The sequence below is a fragment of the Somniosus microcephalus genome, unplaced genomic scaffold (genome assembly GCF_052327205.1).
Source record: "Somniosus microcephalus isolate GS21.2 unplaced genomic scaffold, FLI_Smic_1.0 unresolved_chr1, whole genome shotgun sequence".
Lineage (NCBI taxonomy): Eukaryota > Metazoa > Chordata > Chondrichthyes > Squaliformes > Somniosidae > Somniosus > Somniosus microcephalus.
In genome coordinates, this window is record NW_028225179.1 from 61,588,927 (window position 1) to 61,607,409 (window position 18,483).

Below are 18,483 nucleotides of genomic sequence, written 5' to 3' on the forward strand. Positions count from 1 at the left end.
GAGCATCCCTTACCCTGTCTGCTACATCCGGAGCATCAGTTACACTGTCTGCTACATCCGGAGCATCCCTTACCCTATCTGCTACATCCGGAGCGTGCCTTACCCTGTCTGCTACCTCCACAGCGTCCCTTACCCTGTCAGATCCATGCGGAGGGTTTCTTACTCTCTTTGTTCCCTCCTACGAGTCCATTATCCTGTTTGATTACCATTTTGCCAAAATTGCATATTTCTCCCCTCATTTGCAGCTATGAACTGCTTCCCGTCGCTCACGCTCATCAACTGTTTAGGGAAAAGTGCCAACTACCAGGTAAACAAAAGCCAGTTCTTCAGTTAGCCTCCCCAGTTCACATGATTTCCCAAGGACATTTCGTGTAAAATCGAGCTGCTTTGGTTCCAACCGTCGGCCCTGCTTTCGCAGCGCTTGTCTGTCGTGCGGTCCCGCAGGTCTAAATGTATCGACTGGTTTCAAAGCACCAATTCAGTTTGGTGCGAATGGGACATGTAACAGGTTTTTAAGCACCATCATCCCTTTTGTCTCTGAATCCCTCCTGCCTTCCATCCTATCACAGACCTTCCCTTTGTTCTTTCCTCTCCTCCCCCATTTCCCTGCCCCGACACTTGGTTAAAAACCTGTTACATCTCCAGCTTTTTCCAGTTCTGACTTAGGGTAATCGACCTGAAACGTTAACTCAGTTTCTCTCTCCACAGATGCTCCCTGAGCTGCAATGTATTTCGCGTTGCACTTCTAGTTAATGGTTGAAAAAGTCATTCAAAGTTTTTGGGTTCCATTCCCACCAGAGTCGCTGTTCAGTCCGATTTCGGTGATGAGCGTTTGCAGCAAAACCACAACTCGTTCATTTGCGTCCTTCAAGGAATGGGAATCGGCAGCGAGGTCGCTTGAATTGTGAATAATTAAAATGTTAGCTTCAATCTGCTCACCTCCTTGAAATATTTGCTTTATTCCACATGTGTTGTGTCGACAAACCCTGTGCATTCTGACCTCTGGAGCTCAAACATTCTCTGGAGCAAAGACAATCGTGCCTTCTGTAAATAAATCATTTGAACCGGGGAACCTCTCCCATATCAATCAATGAAATCCTCTAAATGCAGAGCCTGTATCCAGGAGAAGAAGGGGTTGACCATTTAGGACTGAGATGAGGAGAAATGTCTTCACTCAGAAGGTGGTGAATCTTTGGAATTCTCTATCCCAGAGGGCTGTGGAGGCTCAGTCTTTGAGTCTGTTCAAGACAGAGATCGATAGATTTTTGAATATTAAGAGAATCAAGTGATCTGGAGATAGTGCAGGAAAGTGGAGATGAGGTAGAAGATCAGACATGATCTTATTGAATTGCGGAGCAGGTTCGAGGGTCCAAATGGCCTACTCCTGCTCCTATTTCATATGTTCTTATGTACTTAAGTGAGAATCAAAACCCCGAGACCAACGAGCCGCTGGAAACGAAGCCGTAAGATTTCGCTGCCACCCACAGCTTTCAGACCGCTTCAGTCCATCCAATCCCGCTTTCTAATACAATGTTCAACGATATCAAGTGATACACGAAATATTTCAAGTCAACAATATTAGCCCCACTTCACCAGATTCGTCTTGAAAGTCCATTTTTAACTTTTCTGAATTACTTCCCCTGCCGTCTCAGTCAGTATTTCTTTCTCTACCCTTTTCTGCTGGTGTTGCAGGTTCGATCAGCCTCGGCCGTTCAAGGAAACCTGAGAAGTCCATCAGGGTAAAGCACAGAGAGACTAAGAAACAGAGAGAGGGAGAGAGAGGGAATCTATGGGTACGATTCTCGCGCAGAAAATTTCGATGTTTCAAATGCGAGAGGCGAAGTTTCAAATCCCGGATGAGCCCCTCGCTTTTTAGTCAAAATCAACAATTCCCTCGGCTTGGCGATATTGCAGAAAACTTAAAATAAAAACTGCCACAAATACTGTGCAGAGCCTGTGCCCAGTGTATAGCAAGAAACCCGCGATTTTACTATTAGAAGCGGGAATTCAGTCCTAAATGTGCCGAAACTGTGAGGTAAATATGTAAATCCATTTATTTCCAGAAGCCTGCTCCACATTTTCCACATTGTCAATCTGGGAGCGCGGGCAGGACATCTCTTCAAGCCGGCCGCTCACCCACAAAGCAGCACAAACTCACTGATTCAGAAATCACATTATTTTAGCCTCTTTACCAAAAATCCACCGTTTCTAAGCAGTGCCTTGTGTGACTTTTCTGTGGTCAGGACAGAATTGCAACAACTAATGGGTGACGCCGTGATCGTGTAGTAGTTAGTACTCTCCGTTGTGGCCGCAGCAACCTCGGTTCTGAATCCGAATCATGGCACAGCTTGATTTATATCTCCTGTTCTCTGCGGCACCTGCTGATGGAACGCAATCCCTTAATCAACACGTTAACATTTACTAAATGAAGAAAATATTTACTGATAGGGTTACGCACAACACGTGGGATGTGTGACAAAATAACCAGCACAAGCACGGCCGCCCACATGGTTTCCTGATGTACTGTAAGTTTCTACGTAGTTTTTCGTGAGGTAACAGAGAGGGTTAATGAGGGCAATGAGGTTGACGTGCTGTACATGGACTTCCAAATAGGCGTTTGACAAAGTGCCACATAATAGGCTTGCCAGCAAAGTTAAAGACCATGAAATAAAAGGGGCAGTGGCTGCATGGATACGGAATTGGCTAAGTGACAGTGAAGCAGGGAGTAGTGGTGAATGGCTGTTTTTCAGACTGGAGGAAGGTACACAGTTGTGTTCCCCAGAGGTCGGGACTAGGACCACTGATTTTCTCGATATATAGTAAGGTCTTAAACTTGGGTGTACAGGGCACAATTTCAAAATTTGCAAATTACTTTCCCTTAGGGAATTCCACTGACTGAAATGCGAGAGATCCCAGACGAGCTTCTGGCTTTTTGGTCAAATATCACCAATTGCTTCAGCTTGGCGACACTGCAGAAGTCTTGAAATAATAACTGCCCGAATATACTGTGCAGAGCCTGTGTCTAGTGTATAACAAGAAACCCGCGATTTTATTATTAAAAGCGGTGATTCAGTCCCTGATGTGCCGAAACTGTGAGGTAAATATGTAAATCCGTTTGTTTCCAGAAGCCTGCTCCACATTTTCCACATTGTCAATCTGGCAGCACGAGCAGGACATCTCTACAAGTCTGCCGCTCACCCACAAAACAGCACAACCTCACGGTTTCAGAAACAACTCATAGATGGAGAATCAAAGGTAAGCGACAGCAGAGGGACTGGCAATTCCTGTAACCCAGGGAAAATGCTTTGGCTCCGTGGGTTAGTTGGTTAAAGTGCCTGTTTATAAACAGACGTTTCTGGCATGGACTCCCAGCTTTGTTGTATAATTTGTGATATTAAGCAACAAAATAACACTGTATCTGGAAATCAGGCTGACCAGAGCATGGAAACAACAATTTTAATAAAATTACCAGCATTTTTTTGAAATCAGTGGTGTAAACCTTGGATCTGAGGAGAGCTCTTCGACCTGAAACGTTAACCGTGTGTTTCCGTCTCCACAGATGATCCCGGACCTGCGGAGTGTTTACAGCATTTTCTGAAGAATTTCATTTCCAGACTCTATAGTATTTAGCATTGTCCTTTAGCCTTGCATTATCAGAAACAAGACTGTGAGTGGACAATTGAAACTCTAGATTTGATAAGTATTGGTGGTTCAGGGGCTAAATTCGCTCTTGCATTGTGGGAAACACGCTTTCGACTCCCGGCCAATTCAAGTGTGAGCTTCTGACCAAAATACAACAGCAAAATACTGCGGATACTGGAATTCATACTAAAGTACTTCAGTTAACATTTTAAATTAAAGAAGTTTCATGAAACGCAGTATAAAAATATATTTTTTATATTATTATCGGAACAATTAAGGGATGGGGTGCGCTCACTGATTGAAGAATAACTCTCTCACCCAGTTGATGGAGTTTTCTGATGCGGTAACAGAGAGGTTTGATGAGGGCAATGCGGTTGACGTGGTGTACATGGACTTCCAAAAGGCTTTAGACAATGTGCCACATAATAAGCTTGCTAACAAAGTTAAAGCCCATGGAATAAAAGGGACAGTGTCAACATGAATACGAAATGGGCTAAGAACAGGAAACAGAGCGTTGTGGTGAACTGTTGCTTTTCGGACTTGATGAAGGTATACAGTGGTGTTCCCCAGGGGTCAGTTCTAGGACCACTGCTTTTCTTGATATATATTAATGACTTGGGCCTTGGTGTTCAGGGCACAATTTCAAAGGTTGCAGCTGATGCAAAACATGGAAGTATAGTGAACAGTGAGGAGGATAGTGATAGAGTTCAAGAGGCCATAGACAGGCTGGGGGAATGGGGGTACACGTGGCAGGTGAAATTTAACGCAGAAATGTGTGAAGCGTTACATTTTGGTATAAATAATGAGGACAGGAAATGTAAACTAAAGGGTACAATCCTAAAGGGAGTGCATGAACAGAGAGACCTGTGGGTATATGTGCACAAATCGTTGAAGGTGGCAGGGCAGGTGGAGAAAGCAGTTCAAACAAACTTATGGGATCCCGGGCTTCCGAAGTAGAGGTAGAGAGCACAGAAGCTTCTAAATTATGATGATCATGTATAAAAAAACTGGTTCTGCTCCAACTGGAGTATTGTGTACAATTCTGGGCACCACAATTTAGGAAGGATGTGAAGGCCTTAGAAATGGTACAGAAAAAGATTTACAAGAATGATTGCAGGGTTGAAGGACTTCACTTACGTGGATAGTCTGGCGAAGCTAAGGTTGCTCTCTTTGAAGCAGAGAAGATTGAATGGAGATTTGATAAAAGTGTTCAAGATCATGAGGTTCTGGACAGAGTAGCCATGGTGTGGAAATGCCGGTGTTGGACTGGGGTGGACAAATGTAAGAAGTCACACGACACCAGGTTATAGTCCAACAGTTTTATTTGAAATCACAAGCTTTCGGAGCACTGCTCCTTCGTCAGGTGAAGTGGAGAGATGCATAAATACACAGCTTATATAGTCAGAGAATAATGCCAGATGATTACAGGTAATCTTTCTAACTGCCATTTATCACACCTCGGCAGAGAGCTAATCACAGCAATCAAAGGTGTGAATGGTGTCCAAACAGGTCAGTCAGGAAAACAATACATCAAAGAACAATGAGGTGGCGTCACAAGGGGGCAAATGTTGCAGATGCTGGGGTCTGAAAGAGGAACAAAAAACAGACAAAAAAACATTTTTTTTGCTGGAAGTCACAGCAGGTCCAGCCGCATCTGCATAGAGAGAACAAGCCAACAACGACTCGAGTCTGGATGACCCTACGTCAGGTGGGGTTACACGTAGCGTGACATGAACCCAAGATCCCAGTTGAGACTGCTATGATTTCTTGCAAAAAAATGTTTTTTTGTCTGTTTTTTGTTTTTCATACAGACCCCAGCGTCTGCAACATTTGACCCCTTGTGACGCCACCTCATTGTTCTTTGATGTAATGTTTTCCTGACTGACCCACGGCAAAGAATCACTGAAAAGACTACACGATAACATCAACAAGTTCCATCCCAACATCAAACTCACCATGGACCACTCCTCAGAATCGGTTTCATTCTTGGACACACGGATCTCCATCAAAGACGGAAACCTCAGCACTTCACTCTACCGCAAGCCCACGGACAACCTCAGGATGCTCCACATCTCCAGCTTCCACCCTAACCACGTTAAAGAAGCCATCCCCTATGGACAAGCCCTGAGAGTACACAGGATCTGCTCAGATGAGGAGGAATGCGATGGACAGCTACAGACGCTGAAAGATGCCCTCATAAGAACAGGATATGACGCTTGACTCGTTGATCGACAGTTCCGACGGGCCACGGCAAAAAATCGCATAGACCTCCTCAGAAGACAAACATGGGACACAACCAACAGAGTACCCTTCATCATCCAGTACTTCCCCGGAGTGGAGAAACTATGCCATGTTCTTCGCAGCCTTCAACATGTCATCGATGACAATGAACACCTCTCTAAGGCCATTCCCATGCCTCCACTAATCGCCTTCAAACACTGATGCGGCCGGACGTGCTGTGATTTCCAGCAAAGAAAATGTTTTTTCTGTCTTTTGTTATTCATACAGACCCCAGCATCTGCAACATTTTACCCCTTGTCACCCGACCTCATTCTTCTTTGATGTGATGCTTTCCTGACTGACCTGTTTGGACACCATTCACAACTTTGATTGCTGTGATTATCTCTCTGCTGAGGTGTGATAAATGGAATTTAGTAAGATTACCTGTAATCATCTGGCATTATTCTCTGGCTATATATGCTGTGTCTATATGCATCTATCCACTTCACCTGACGAAGGAGCAGCGCTCCGAAAGCTTGTGATTTCAAATAAAACTGTTGGACTATAACCTGGTGTTGTGTGACTTCTTACATTTGTCCACCCCAGTCCAACACTGGCATCTCCACACCATGGCTACTATCAACACCACAAACTGCCAGCTCAAAGTGGAGAGGATCTCTAAGAAGATCGCACATATCGACACAGACATCAAGTTTCTACAGAGATGCAAGAAAGCAGACAAGATCCCGACAGGACAACAGATCACGAACCCTCTCATGTCGACCTACAACACAGACTATGCTGAGAGACTCTGCCATCGTACCTCTCACACACTCCTCAACCATCTCGTACACCAGCTCTACAGCAGACGCCGCAACCTCACAACCGAGATAGAGTCCATGCTCTCAGCCTGTGCTCAGGACACAGCAGACCAGCTAAGAGACACCGCCAAACAGACGAGGCAACGGAACTACACTGCCTACATGCACACCAAGAACAGGAAGCTTGAGAAACTCAGCATCACCACCAGCAGCAACTAAGCCTCCCACGGTCCCACGGTTGAATCCATAGGGAAGTCCATCGTCAACTTGTCTGACTACACCCTTCAACCAGCCGAAATTGAAGTTCTCAGCCGAGGGCTCAATTTCTGCCCCACCACCAAAATGGACCCCATCGGTCACACGGCAGGCACAGAGGAATTCATCAGGAGAATGAGGCTCCGGGAATTCTTCCACAAATCACAAGATGTCAGCAGCGAACCCAATGAGACAACCAATGATCCGGAACAGCAGACAGAGGGATCCGCAGTGCAGCAACCGAAGAAAACAGTGTCAAATTGGACCCCTCCAGAGGGTCACTGCCCTAAGCTTGACGTGTATGCTCAAGCTGTCAGAAGATGCATCAACGCCAGATTCATCAGCCGCACTCACAAGACAATCCAGAATGTCACCCGAACACAACGCAACGCCATCCACGCTCTCAAGACCAAAGGCAATATCGTCATCAAACCAGTAGACCAAGGAGGAGCCATCGTCATACAGAACAGAACAGATTATTGCAAAGAAGCATACCGACAACTGGACAGCCAGGAACACTACAGACAGTTACCCGCAGATCCGACCAAAGAACACACCCGCCAACTCAACAGACTGATCAAGACCTTCGATGCAGACCTTCAAAGCATTCTACGTGCTCTCATCCCACATACTCCCCGCATGGGAGACTTCTACTGCCTCTCAAAGGTACACAAAGCCAACACACCCGTACGTCCTATCGTATCAGGCAACGGAACCCTGTGTGAGAATCTCTCTGGATACATCGAGGGCATCCTGAAACCCATCGTACAGGGAACCCCCAGCTTCTGTCGTGACACAACAGATTTCTTACAGAAACTCAGCACCCATGGACCAGTTGAACAAGGAGCACTCCTCGCCACGATGGACGACTCGACACTCTACACCAGTATCCCCCACATAAGAACATAAGAAAATAAGAACATAAGAAATAGGAGCAGGAGTAGGCCAATCGGCCCCACGAGCCTGCTCCGCCATTCAATAAGATCATGGCTGATCTGATCCTAACCGCCAATCTACTATCACAGAAGCATCTCCTGAATCTAACAGAATTAGACACATGAACTAGGAGCAGGATCAGGCTACATGGCCCGTGGGCCCGCTCCGCTACCCACAGGGCCATGACCGATCCGAAACTAGACTCATGTCCAAATTCCTGCCTGCTCCCCGTAACCCTTAATTCCCTTTACATCTAGGAAACTGTCTATTTCTGTTTTAAATTTATGTAATGATGTAGCTTCTACAGCTTTTTGGGGCTGCATATTCCATGGACCTACCACCCTCTGAGTGAAGTAGCTCCTCCTCATCTCAGTTTTGAAAGAGCAACCCCTTATTCTAAGACTATGCCCCCTAGTTCTAGTTTCACCCATCATCGGGAACATCCTCCCCGCATCCACCCGATCCAAACCCTTCAATAAGATCGCCTCTCATTCTTCTGAACTCCAATGAGTAGAGTCCCAATCTACTCAACATCTCCTCATACGTCCATCCCCTCATCCCCGGGATTAACCGAGTGAACCTTCTTTGTACTGACTCGAGAGCAAGTATGTCTTTTCTTAAGTATGGACACCAAAACTGTATGCAGTATTCCAGGTGCGGTCTCACCAATACCTTGTACAACTGAAGCAATACCTCCCTATTTTTATATTCTATCCCCTTAGCAATGAAAGCCAACATTCCATTGGCCTTCTTAATCACTTGCTGCACCTGCATACTAAACTTCTGAGTTTCGTGCACCAGGACCCCCAGATCCCTTTGTACTTCAGTACTTTCCAGTTTCTTGCCATTAAGATAATAACTTGCTCTAATATTTTTCCTGCCAATGTGCATAACCTCACACTTTCCAGTATTGTATTCCATCTGCCAAATCTCTGCCCACTTACTTAGCCTGTCTATGTCCCCTTGCAGGTTTTTTATGTCCTCCTCACTCACTACTTCCCCCCCATCTTAGTATCATCTGCAAACTTTGATATGTTACATTTGGTCCCCTCCTCCAAATCGTTAATACAGATTGTAAAGAGTTGGGGACCCAGCACTGACCCCTGCGGAACACCACCAGTTACTGATTGCCAGTCTGAGAATGAACCATTTATCCCAACTCTCTGCCTTCTGTTAGATAGCCAATCCTCTATCAATGCCAGAATAATACCCCCAATCCCGTGATTTCTTATCTTAAGCAATAATCTTTTCTGTGGCACCTTATCAAATGCCTTTTGGAAGTCTAAATACACTATGTCCACTGGTTCCCCTTTATCCACCCTATATGTTACTTCCTCAAAGAACTCCAGCAAATTTGTCAAACATGACTTCCCCTTCATAAAACCATGCTGACTTTGTCCTATTAAATTATGATTATCCAAGTGTCCTGTTACTGTCTCCTTAATGATGGACTCCAAAATTTTACCTACCACAGATATTAGGCTAACCAGTCTATAATTTCCAGCCTTCTGTCTACTGCCCTTTTTAAATAAGTGTGCTACATTAGCAGTTTTCCAGTCTGCCGGGAACTTTGCCGTGTCCAGGGAGTTTTGGAAAATTATTACCAATGCATCCAAAATCCCTACCAGCACTTCCCTCAAGACCCTAGGATGTAAGCCACCCGGTCCAGGTGATTTATCCGCCTTGAGTCCCATTATTTTACCGAGTACCTCTTCCTTAGTGGTTTTGATCGTGTTTAGCTCCTCCCCCCCCCCTATAGCCCCCTGTTTGTCCAGTGTTGGGATATTCTTAGTGTCCTCTACTGTAAAGACTGATACAAAGTATTCATTCAGTGTTTTTGCCATCTCCATATTTCCCACCATTAATTTCCCGGTCTCATCCTCTAAGGGACCAACATTTACTTTTGCCACCCTTTTTCTTTTTATATAACTGTAAAAACTCTTACTATCTGTTTTTAAAATTTTCCTAATTTAATTTCATAATCTATCTTCCCTTTCTTAATCAATCTTTTTGTTATTTTTTTGCTGTCATTTAAAGTTTTCCCAATCCTCTATCCTCCCATTAGTTTTGGCTACCTTATATGCCCTTGTTTTTAGTCGAGTACTATCCTTAATTTCTTTACTTAGCCACGGATGGCTGTTTTTCTTTTACACCCTTTTCTTCTCAGTGGAATATATTTTTTTGGAAGTTGTAAAATAACTCCTTAAATGTACACCACTGATCGTGTATCGTCTTACCCTTTAATCTATTTTCCCAATCCACTCTACTCAATTCCGCTCTCATACCTTCATAGTCTCCTTTATTCAAGCTTAGCACGCTTGTTTGAGATCCAACCTTCTCACTCTCTAATTGAATATGGAATTCAACCATGTTATGGTCACTCATTCCAAGGGGATCCTTTACTAGAACATTTTTAATTAATCCTGTCTCGTTACACAGGACCAGATCTAAGGTTGCTTGCCCCCTGGTCGGTTCAGTTACATACTGCTCAAAAAACCCATCCCTAATACACTCAATGAACTCATCTTCAAGGCAGCCCTGCCCAATTCGATGACGGCATCACTGAGACAGCTTCAGTACTCAACACCAACAACAGCCAATCTCCAGACGCCATCCTACAACACATCCGTGTCATCCTTGACCACATTGTCTTCACCTTCGACAACCAGTTCTTTACCCAAACACACGGAACAGCCATGGGGACACAATTCACACCCCAATACGCCAACATTTTCATGCACAAGTTCGAGCAAGAATTCTTCGCTGCACAGGACCACTAACCAACGCTATACACCAGATGCATCGACGATATGTTCTACCTATGGACCCACGGCGAAGAATCACTGAAAATGCTACACAATAACATCAACAAGTTCCATTCCACCATCAAACTCACCATGGACTACTCCTCACAATCGGATTCATTCTTGGACACACGAATCTCCATCAAAGATGGAAACCTCAGCACTTCACACTACCGCAAGCCCACGGACAACCTCAGGATGCACCACTTCTCCAGCATCCACCCTAACCACGTTAAAGAAGCCATCGCCTATGGACAAGCACTGCAAATACACGGGGTCTGCTCAGACGAGGAGGAATGCGATGTACACCTACAGTCGCTGAAAGACGCCCTTGTAAGAATGGGATATGACGTTCGATTCGTTGATCAACAGTTCCGACGAACAACTGCAAAAATACGCACAGACCTCCTCAGAAGAATAACATGGGGCACAACCAGCAGTGTACCCTTCGTCGTCCAATACTTCCCCGGAGCGGAGAAACTATGCCATGTTCTTCGCAGCCTTCAACATGTCATCGACAACAATGAACACCTCACTAAGGCCATTCCCACGCCTCCACTACTGACCTTCAAACAGCCGCCCAACCTCAAACAGACCATCATTCACAGCAAATTACCCAGCTTTCAGCAAAACAGCGACCACGACACCACACAATCCTGCCACTGCAACCTCTGCAAGACATGCCCGATCATCAACACAGATACATTCATCACACATGAGGACACCATCCACCAGGTACATGGTACATACTCATGTGACTCGGCCAACATTGTCTACCTCATACATTGTACGAAAAGATGCCCCGGAGCATGGTACATCGGCGAGACCATGCAGGCACTGCGACAACGGATGAACGGACAATGCGCAACAATCACCAGGCAGGAGTGTTCCCTTCCAGTCGGGGAACACTTCAGCAGTCAAGGACATTCAGCCTCCGATCTTCGGGTAAGCATTCTCCAAGGCGGCCTTCGAGACACACAACAACGCAAAATCATAGAGCAGAAACTGATAGCCAAGTTCCGCACTCATGAGGACGGCCTCAACCGGGATCTTGGGTTCATGTCACGCTACATGTAGCCCCGCCTGAAGTAGGGTCATCCAGACTCGAGTCGTCGTTGGCTTGTTCTCTCTACACAGATGCAGCTGGACCTGCTGTGATACCCAGCAAAGAAAATGTTTTTTGTCTGTTTTGTGTTTCATATAGACCCCAGCAACTGCAACATTTTACCCCTTGTGACCCCACCTCATTGTTCTTTGATGTAATGTTTTCCTGACTGACCTGTTTGGACACCATTCACAACTTTGATGGCTGTGATTACCTCTCTGCCGAGGTGTGATAAATGGCAGTTAGAAAGATTACCTGTAATCATCTGGCATTATTCTCTAACTATATAATCTTTGTCTATAGGCATCTCTCCACTTCACCTGATGAAGGAGCAGCGCTCTGACAGCTTGTGATTTCAAATAAAACTGTTGGACTATAACCTGGTGTTGTGTGACTTCTTATATTTTTCCACCCCAGTCCAACACCAGCATCGCCACACCATGGCTACTATCGACACCACAAACTGCTGGCTCAATGTGGAGATGCTGGCTCAATGTGGAGAGGATCTCCAAGAAGATTGCGCATATCGACACAGACATCAAGTTTCTACTGAGATGCAAGAAAGCAGACAAGATCCCGACAGGACTACAGATCACGAACCCACTCAAGTCGGTCTATAACACAGACTATGCTGAGAGACTCTGCCATCGTACCTCTCGCACACTCCTCAACCATCTCGTACACCAGCTCTACAGCAGACGCCGCAACCTCAAAACCGAGATAGAGTCCATGTTCTCAGCCTGTGCTCAGGACACAGCAGATCATCTATGAGACACCGCCAAACAGACGGGGCAACGGAACTATGCTGCCTACATGCATAGCAAGAACAGGAACTTGAGAAACTTGGCATCACCACCAGCAGCAACCAAGCCTCCCACGGTACCACGGTTGAAACCACAGGGAAGTCCATTGTCAACTTATCTGAACACACCCTTCAACCAGACGCAATTGAAGTTCTCAGCCGAGGGCTCAATTTCTGCCCCACCAGCAAAATGGACCCCATCAATCTTGCGGCAGACGCAGAGTAATTTGTCAGGAGAATGAGGCTCCGGGAATTCTTCCACAAATCCCAAGATGTCAGCAGCGAACCCAAAAGAGAACCAATGATCCGAAACAGCAGACAGAGGGATCTGCAGTGCAGCAACCAAAGAAAAAAGAGTCAAATTGGACCCCTCCAGAGGGTCGCTGCCCTAAGCTTGACATGTATTCTCAAGCTGTCAGGAGATGCATCAATGCCAGATTCATCAGCCACACTCACAAGACAGTCCAGAATGTCACTCGAGCACAACGCAACGCCATCCACGCTCTCAAGACCAACCATAAAATCGTCATCAAACCAGAAGACAAAGTAGGAGCCATCATCATACAGAACAGAACGGACTATTGCAAAGGAGCATACCGACAACTGGACAACCAGGAACACTACAGACAGTTACCCGCAGATCCGAGCAAAGAACACACCCGCCAACTCAACAGATTGATCAAGACCTTCGGTCGAGACCTTCAAAGCATCGTACGCGCTCTCATCCCACGAACTCCCCGCATGGGAGACTTCTACTGCCTCCCAAAGATAAAAAAAGCCAACACACCCAGACGCCATTTCGTAAAATGCTACGAACCCTGTGTGAGAACCTCTCTGGATACGTCGAGGGCATCCTGAAACCCATTGTACAGGGAACCCCCAGCTTCTGTCGCAACACTACAGACTTCTTACAGAAACTCAGCACCCACGGATCAGTTGAAACAGGAACACTCCTCGACACGATGGACGTCTTGGCACTCTACACCAGTATCCCACATGATGACGGCTTCGCTGCGACAGCCTCAGTACTCAACACCAACAAAAGCCAATCTCCAGACGCCATCTTACAACTCATCCACTTCATCCTTGAACACAATGTCTTCACTTTCGACAACCAGTTCTTTACCCAAACACACGGAACAGCCATGGGGACCAAATTCACACCCCAGTACACCAACATCTTTGTGCACAAGTTCGAGCAAGCCTTCTTCGCTGCACAGGACCACCAGCCAACGCTATACACCAGATACATCGACGACATTTTCTTCCTATGGACCCACGGTGATGAATCACTGAAAAGACTACACGATAACATCAACAAGTTCCATCCCACAATCAAACACACCATGGACTACTCCTCAGAATCGGTTTCATTCTTGGACACACGAACCTCCATCAAAGACGGACACCTCAGCACTTCACTCTATTGCAAGCCCACGGACAACCTCAGGATGCTCCACTTCTCCAGCTTCCACCCTAACCACGTTAAAGAAGCCATCCCCTATGGACAAGCCGTGCGAATACACAGGATCTGCTCAGATGAGGAGGAACGTGATGGACACCTGCAGACGCTGAAAGATGCCCTCGTAGGAACGGAATATGATGCTCGACTCGTCGATCGACAGTTCCGACGGGCCACAGCAAAAAGTCGCATAGACCTCCTCAGAAGACAAACATGGGACACAACCAACAGAGTACCCTTCGTCGTCCAGTACTTCCCCGGAGCGGAGAAACTATGCCATGTTCTTCACAGCCTTCAACATGTCATTAATGACGATGAACACCTCGCTAAGGCCATCCCCACACCTCTACTACTCACCTTCAAACAGCCGCCTATCCTCAAACAGACCGTCGTTTGCAGCAAATTACCCAGCTTTCTGGAGAACAGCAACCACGACACCACACAACCCTGTCACTGCATCCTCTGCAAGACATGCCAGATCATGAACACAGATACCTTCATCACACGTGAGGACACCACCTACCAGGTACATGGTACATACTCATGTGACTTGGCCAAAGTTGTCTACCTCATACGTTGCAGGAAAGGATACCCCGGAGCATGGTACATCGGCGAGGCCATGCAGACACTGTGACAATGGATGAACAGATACCATGCAACAATCGCCAGGCAGGAGTGTTCCTTCCCAGTCAGGGAACACTTCAGCAGTAAAGGGCATTCAGCCTCCGAACTTCGGGTAAGCATTCTCCAAGGCGGCCTTCGAGACACACGGCAACGCAAAATCGTAGAGCAGAAACTGATAGCCAAGTTCCGCACTCATGAGGACGGCCTCAAACGAGATCTTGGGTTCATGTCACGCTACATGTAAGCACACCTGACATAGGGTCATCCAGACTCCAGTCATCATTGGCTTGTTCTCAATACACAGATGCGGCCGGACCTGCTGTGATTTACAGCAAAGAAAATGTTTTTTGTCTATTTTGTTTTTCATACAGACCCCAGCATCTGCAACATTTAACCCCTTGTGACCCCACCTCATTGTTCTTTGATGTAATGTTTTGCTGACTGACCTGTTTGGACACCATTCACACCTTTGATTGCTGTGATTATCTCTCTGCCGAGGTGTGATAAATGGCAGTTAGAAAGATTACCTGTAATCATCTGGCATTATTCTCTGACTATATAATCTGTGTCTATAGGCTTCTCTCTACATCACCTGATGAAGGAGCAGCGCTCCGAAAGCTTGTGATTTCAAAAGAAACTGTTGGACTATAACCTGGTTTTGTCTGAATTCTTACATTAAAAAGGGAGTTTGATAAGTAACTGAAGGAAAAAAATGCAGGGCTACGGGGAAAGGGTGGGAGCATGGGACTAGCTGAAGTGCTCTTGCTGAGAGCCGGCACGGGCTCGATGTGCCGAATGGCTTTCTTCCATGCTGTAACCATTCCATTCTATGATTCTGTGAAAGGCGCTACATATATTCAAGTTGTTTGTACTACGGTTTGTTATAATATTCGTAACATGCATAATCCAAACATTACAAAATTAAATCCACACAAAATGCCACGGGTAATTTATTTTGAATATCATCCATTGCACCTTTGCAATACATCTTTCCTTTTATTTGTCTTTCCTCGGTTTGCTGATGTACGTTTAGCTCACGGCCTGTTCACTTTAATGGTCACAAGCAGGAACAGATAAACACAGCGTGTCTGACCACCGCAAGATGTGCAAAAGGCATCATAGAGCCATAACGGCACAGCAGGAGGGCATTCGGCCCATCGAGTTGCGGACAGTTCTGTGTAGAGCAATCCAGTCCGTCCCATTCCCCCACTCTATCCCCGTAGCCCTTCAAGTTTATTTCCCTCAAGTGCCTATCCAGTCTCCCCTTGAAAACATTGAGATTCTCCACCTCCACCACTTGCATCGGCAGCGAATTCCAGGTCATCACCAGTCGCTGCGAAAAAAAGTTTTCTGCTTCAACCGATGTTTTATCAGCATCCACCTACTAAGTAAACATCGATACAAAGTGCTCACTAAGTATTCTAGACTTGCCCCGCGCCTCTAAGCATATATCACCTTCTTTTTCCCTTACAGGCCCCACCGCACCTCTTACTACCCGTATACTGTGTACATGCCGGTAGAAGATTGTTGAGTTCCCTATAATGTTCACCGCCATGTTTGGCAATCTTATTTTCATCTTCACTTCCCCTCTCAACTTATTGTATTTGGTCTGGTTCTTCCTTGCAGAATTCAACTGTCATTTATCATACACCCTCTTTTTTGTTTCATCATCTTCTCTATCTCCCTCGTCATCTAAGGGGCCCTTGCTTTGGTTCCCTTACTTCTCCCACTTGTTGGAATGTACCTAGCCTGTACTTGCAAAATCGCCTCCTTAAAGATCACCCATTGTTCCGTTACTGTTTTTGCTGTCAGTGTTTGGTTCCATTTTATCCTGGCTGCATCCTTTCGCATCCCATTAAAGTTAGCCCTCTTCCACTTTAGAAAATTCACTCGAGATTGTTCCTTTCTCCTCTCCATTGCTAATCTAGACCTTATGATACGATGATCACTCACAGGCACTTGGTCGACCTGCTCCATCTCATTCCCCAGCACCAGATCCAGAAACGCTTCCTTGCTAGTTGGGCCAAGAACATATTGGTCAAGGAAATTTTCCTGAACATATTACAGAAATTCCACCCCCTCCTTTCCCTTTACCCTAGCATTATCCCAATCGATAATTGGGTATTTAAGCTCCCCAATATCATCACTTTATAGCTCTATAGCATCAGTTTAGGACAAATGCATCAAATCAAATGTTCACCCGTCACAGAGAGAAACAAAAACACAGAAAAGGGTACAAGGAGATAGGGAAACAAATCTAAATACAGAAAATATAAATATTTCCCATCCTTGATTTCTCTCTATTCCAACCCAATACTTCAGTGGCGGATGAATAACTTCAGTGTAAATCGTTCTGTTCGAGAATTGGACCAAAGAAAAAGACACAAAATAACGTAAAACAGCCGGAGCAAGGAACCTCAGGTCCTTCAGTCGAACGCTCTCCCAACTGAGCTATTCTGGCCTCACGTTAAAGAAACTTCGTGACACTCTTTTGGAAGAAAATCTAATCCCGGGTGGACTCTGCTCATTCCTCCGGGGGAATGGGACCCGACCAGATCTCGGAGCTCAGGTTATGTTAATGATCTGCTGAAGTGTTTATAAACACAGAAAGCTGACACACCAGGGGAGACCTCACCGGGTTGGACACGGAGTGAAATACACTGAAGGTTTTGTTGTAACATTTACAGAGCACACTAGCCCCGAGCATCAGTGGAAATTATATGAAGTTCAATGTTCAGCAGCGAGATGCTGGAGAGAAAAAAGTCCCGAATCAGGGAGAGATTTTCTGATACCGCTGCTGAATTTCATTTATGTGAAACACTCCCTGAACGATACAAAGCTGGGTGGGAGGGTATGCTGTGAGGAGGATGTTGTGAAACTCCCAACGATTTGGACAGGTTGGGTGATTGGGCAGAAACATGGAAATGCACTATAATGTGGATAAATGTGAAAAACAGGAAGGCAGAATATTATTTCAATGGCAATAGATTGGTAGAAGGGGAAGTGCAAAGAGACCTGGGTGTTCTTGTGCACCAGTCGCTGAAGTTAAGCATGCAGGTGCAGCAGGCGGTTATGAAGGCAAATGGTATGTTGGCCTTCGTTGCAAGAGGGTTTGAGTACAGGAACAAGGATGTCTTGCTGCAGTTGTACAGGGCCTTGGTGAGACCACATTTTGAGTATTGTGTGCAGTTTTGGACGCCTTATCTGAGGAAGAATGTTCTTGCCATGGAAGGAGTGCAGCGATGATTCACCAGGCTAATATCCGGGATGGCAGGAATGATGTACGAGGAGAGATTGGGTCAATTGGGCTTGTACTCACTGGAGTTTAGAAGATTGAGAGGGGATCTAATCGAAACTTATAAAATTCTAACAGGGCTAGACAGGCTAGATGCAGGAAGGATGTTCCCGATGGTCGGGGAGTCCAGAACCAGAGGTCACAGTCTAAGGATAAGGGGTAGGCCATTTAGGACAGAAATCAGGAGGAATTTCTTTACCCAGAGAGTGGTGAACCTGTGGAATTCTATACCACAGAAGACAGTGGAGGTCAATTCATTAAATATATTCAAAAAGGGATCAAGGGAAATGGGGAGAAAGGAGGGACAGGGTACTGAATTTGGATGATCAGCCATGATCTCATTGAATGGTGGAGCAGGCTCGAGGGGCCGAATGGCCTACACCTGCTCCTATCTTCTATGTTTCCATGTAACTCACAGCAGGAATTCAGAGCTGGGGACCGCCTGTGAAATCAGCCTAAAAAATAAAATAATACAACCACCCAACGTGGGATATGAACCCACGGCCTTGAACTTAAC

General features: G+C 45.8%; 1 protein-coding gene and 2 pseudogenes across 1 annotated transcript; all 3 read left to right on the forward strand.

Annotated features, from left to right (window-relative positions):
• LOC147095412 (uncharacterized) overlaps nt 1-2,984 on the forward strand; it is a 64,933-nt pseudogene extending 61,949 nt beyond the window's left edge.
• Nucleotides 2,985-5,589: 2,605 nt separating this feature from the next.
• Nucleotides 5,590-11,755, forward strand: LOC147095414 (uncharacterized; annotated as a pseudogene).
• A 1,792-nt stretch (nt 11,756-13,547) lies between these two features.
• Nucleotides 13,548-14,681, forward strand: LOC147095415 (uncharacterized). The gene has a single exon (XM_085974573.1). It carries the CDS (start codon nt 13,548-13,550, stop codon nt 14,679-14,681), a length of 1,134 nt encoding a protein of 377 aa, XP_085830699.1.
• The last annotated feature ends 3,802 nt before the right edge of the window (nt 14,682-18,483 follow it).

Excerpts from the sequence above, each read along its gene's own strand:
- LOC147095415 (XM_085974573.1), top strand. The coding sequence starts at position 13,548 with ATGGACGTCTTGGCACTCTACACCAGTATCCCACATGATGACGGCTTC.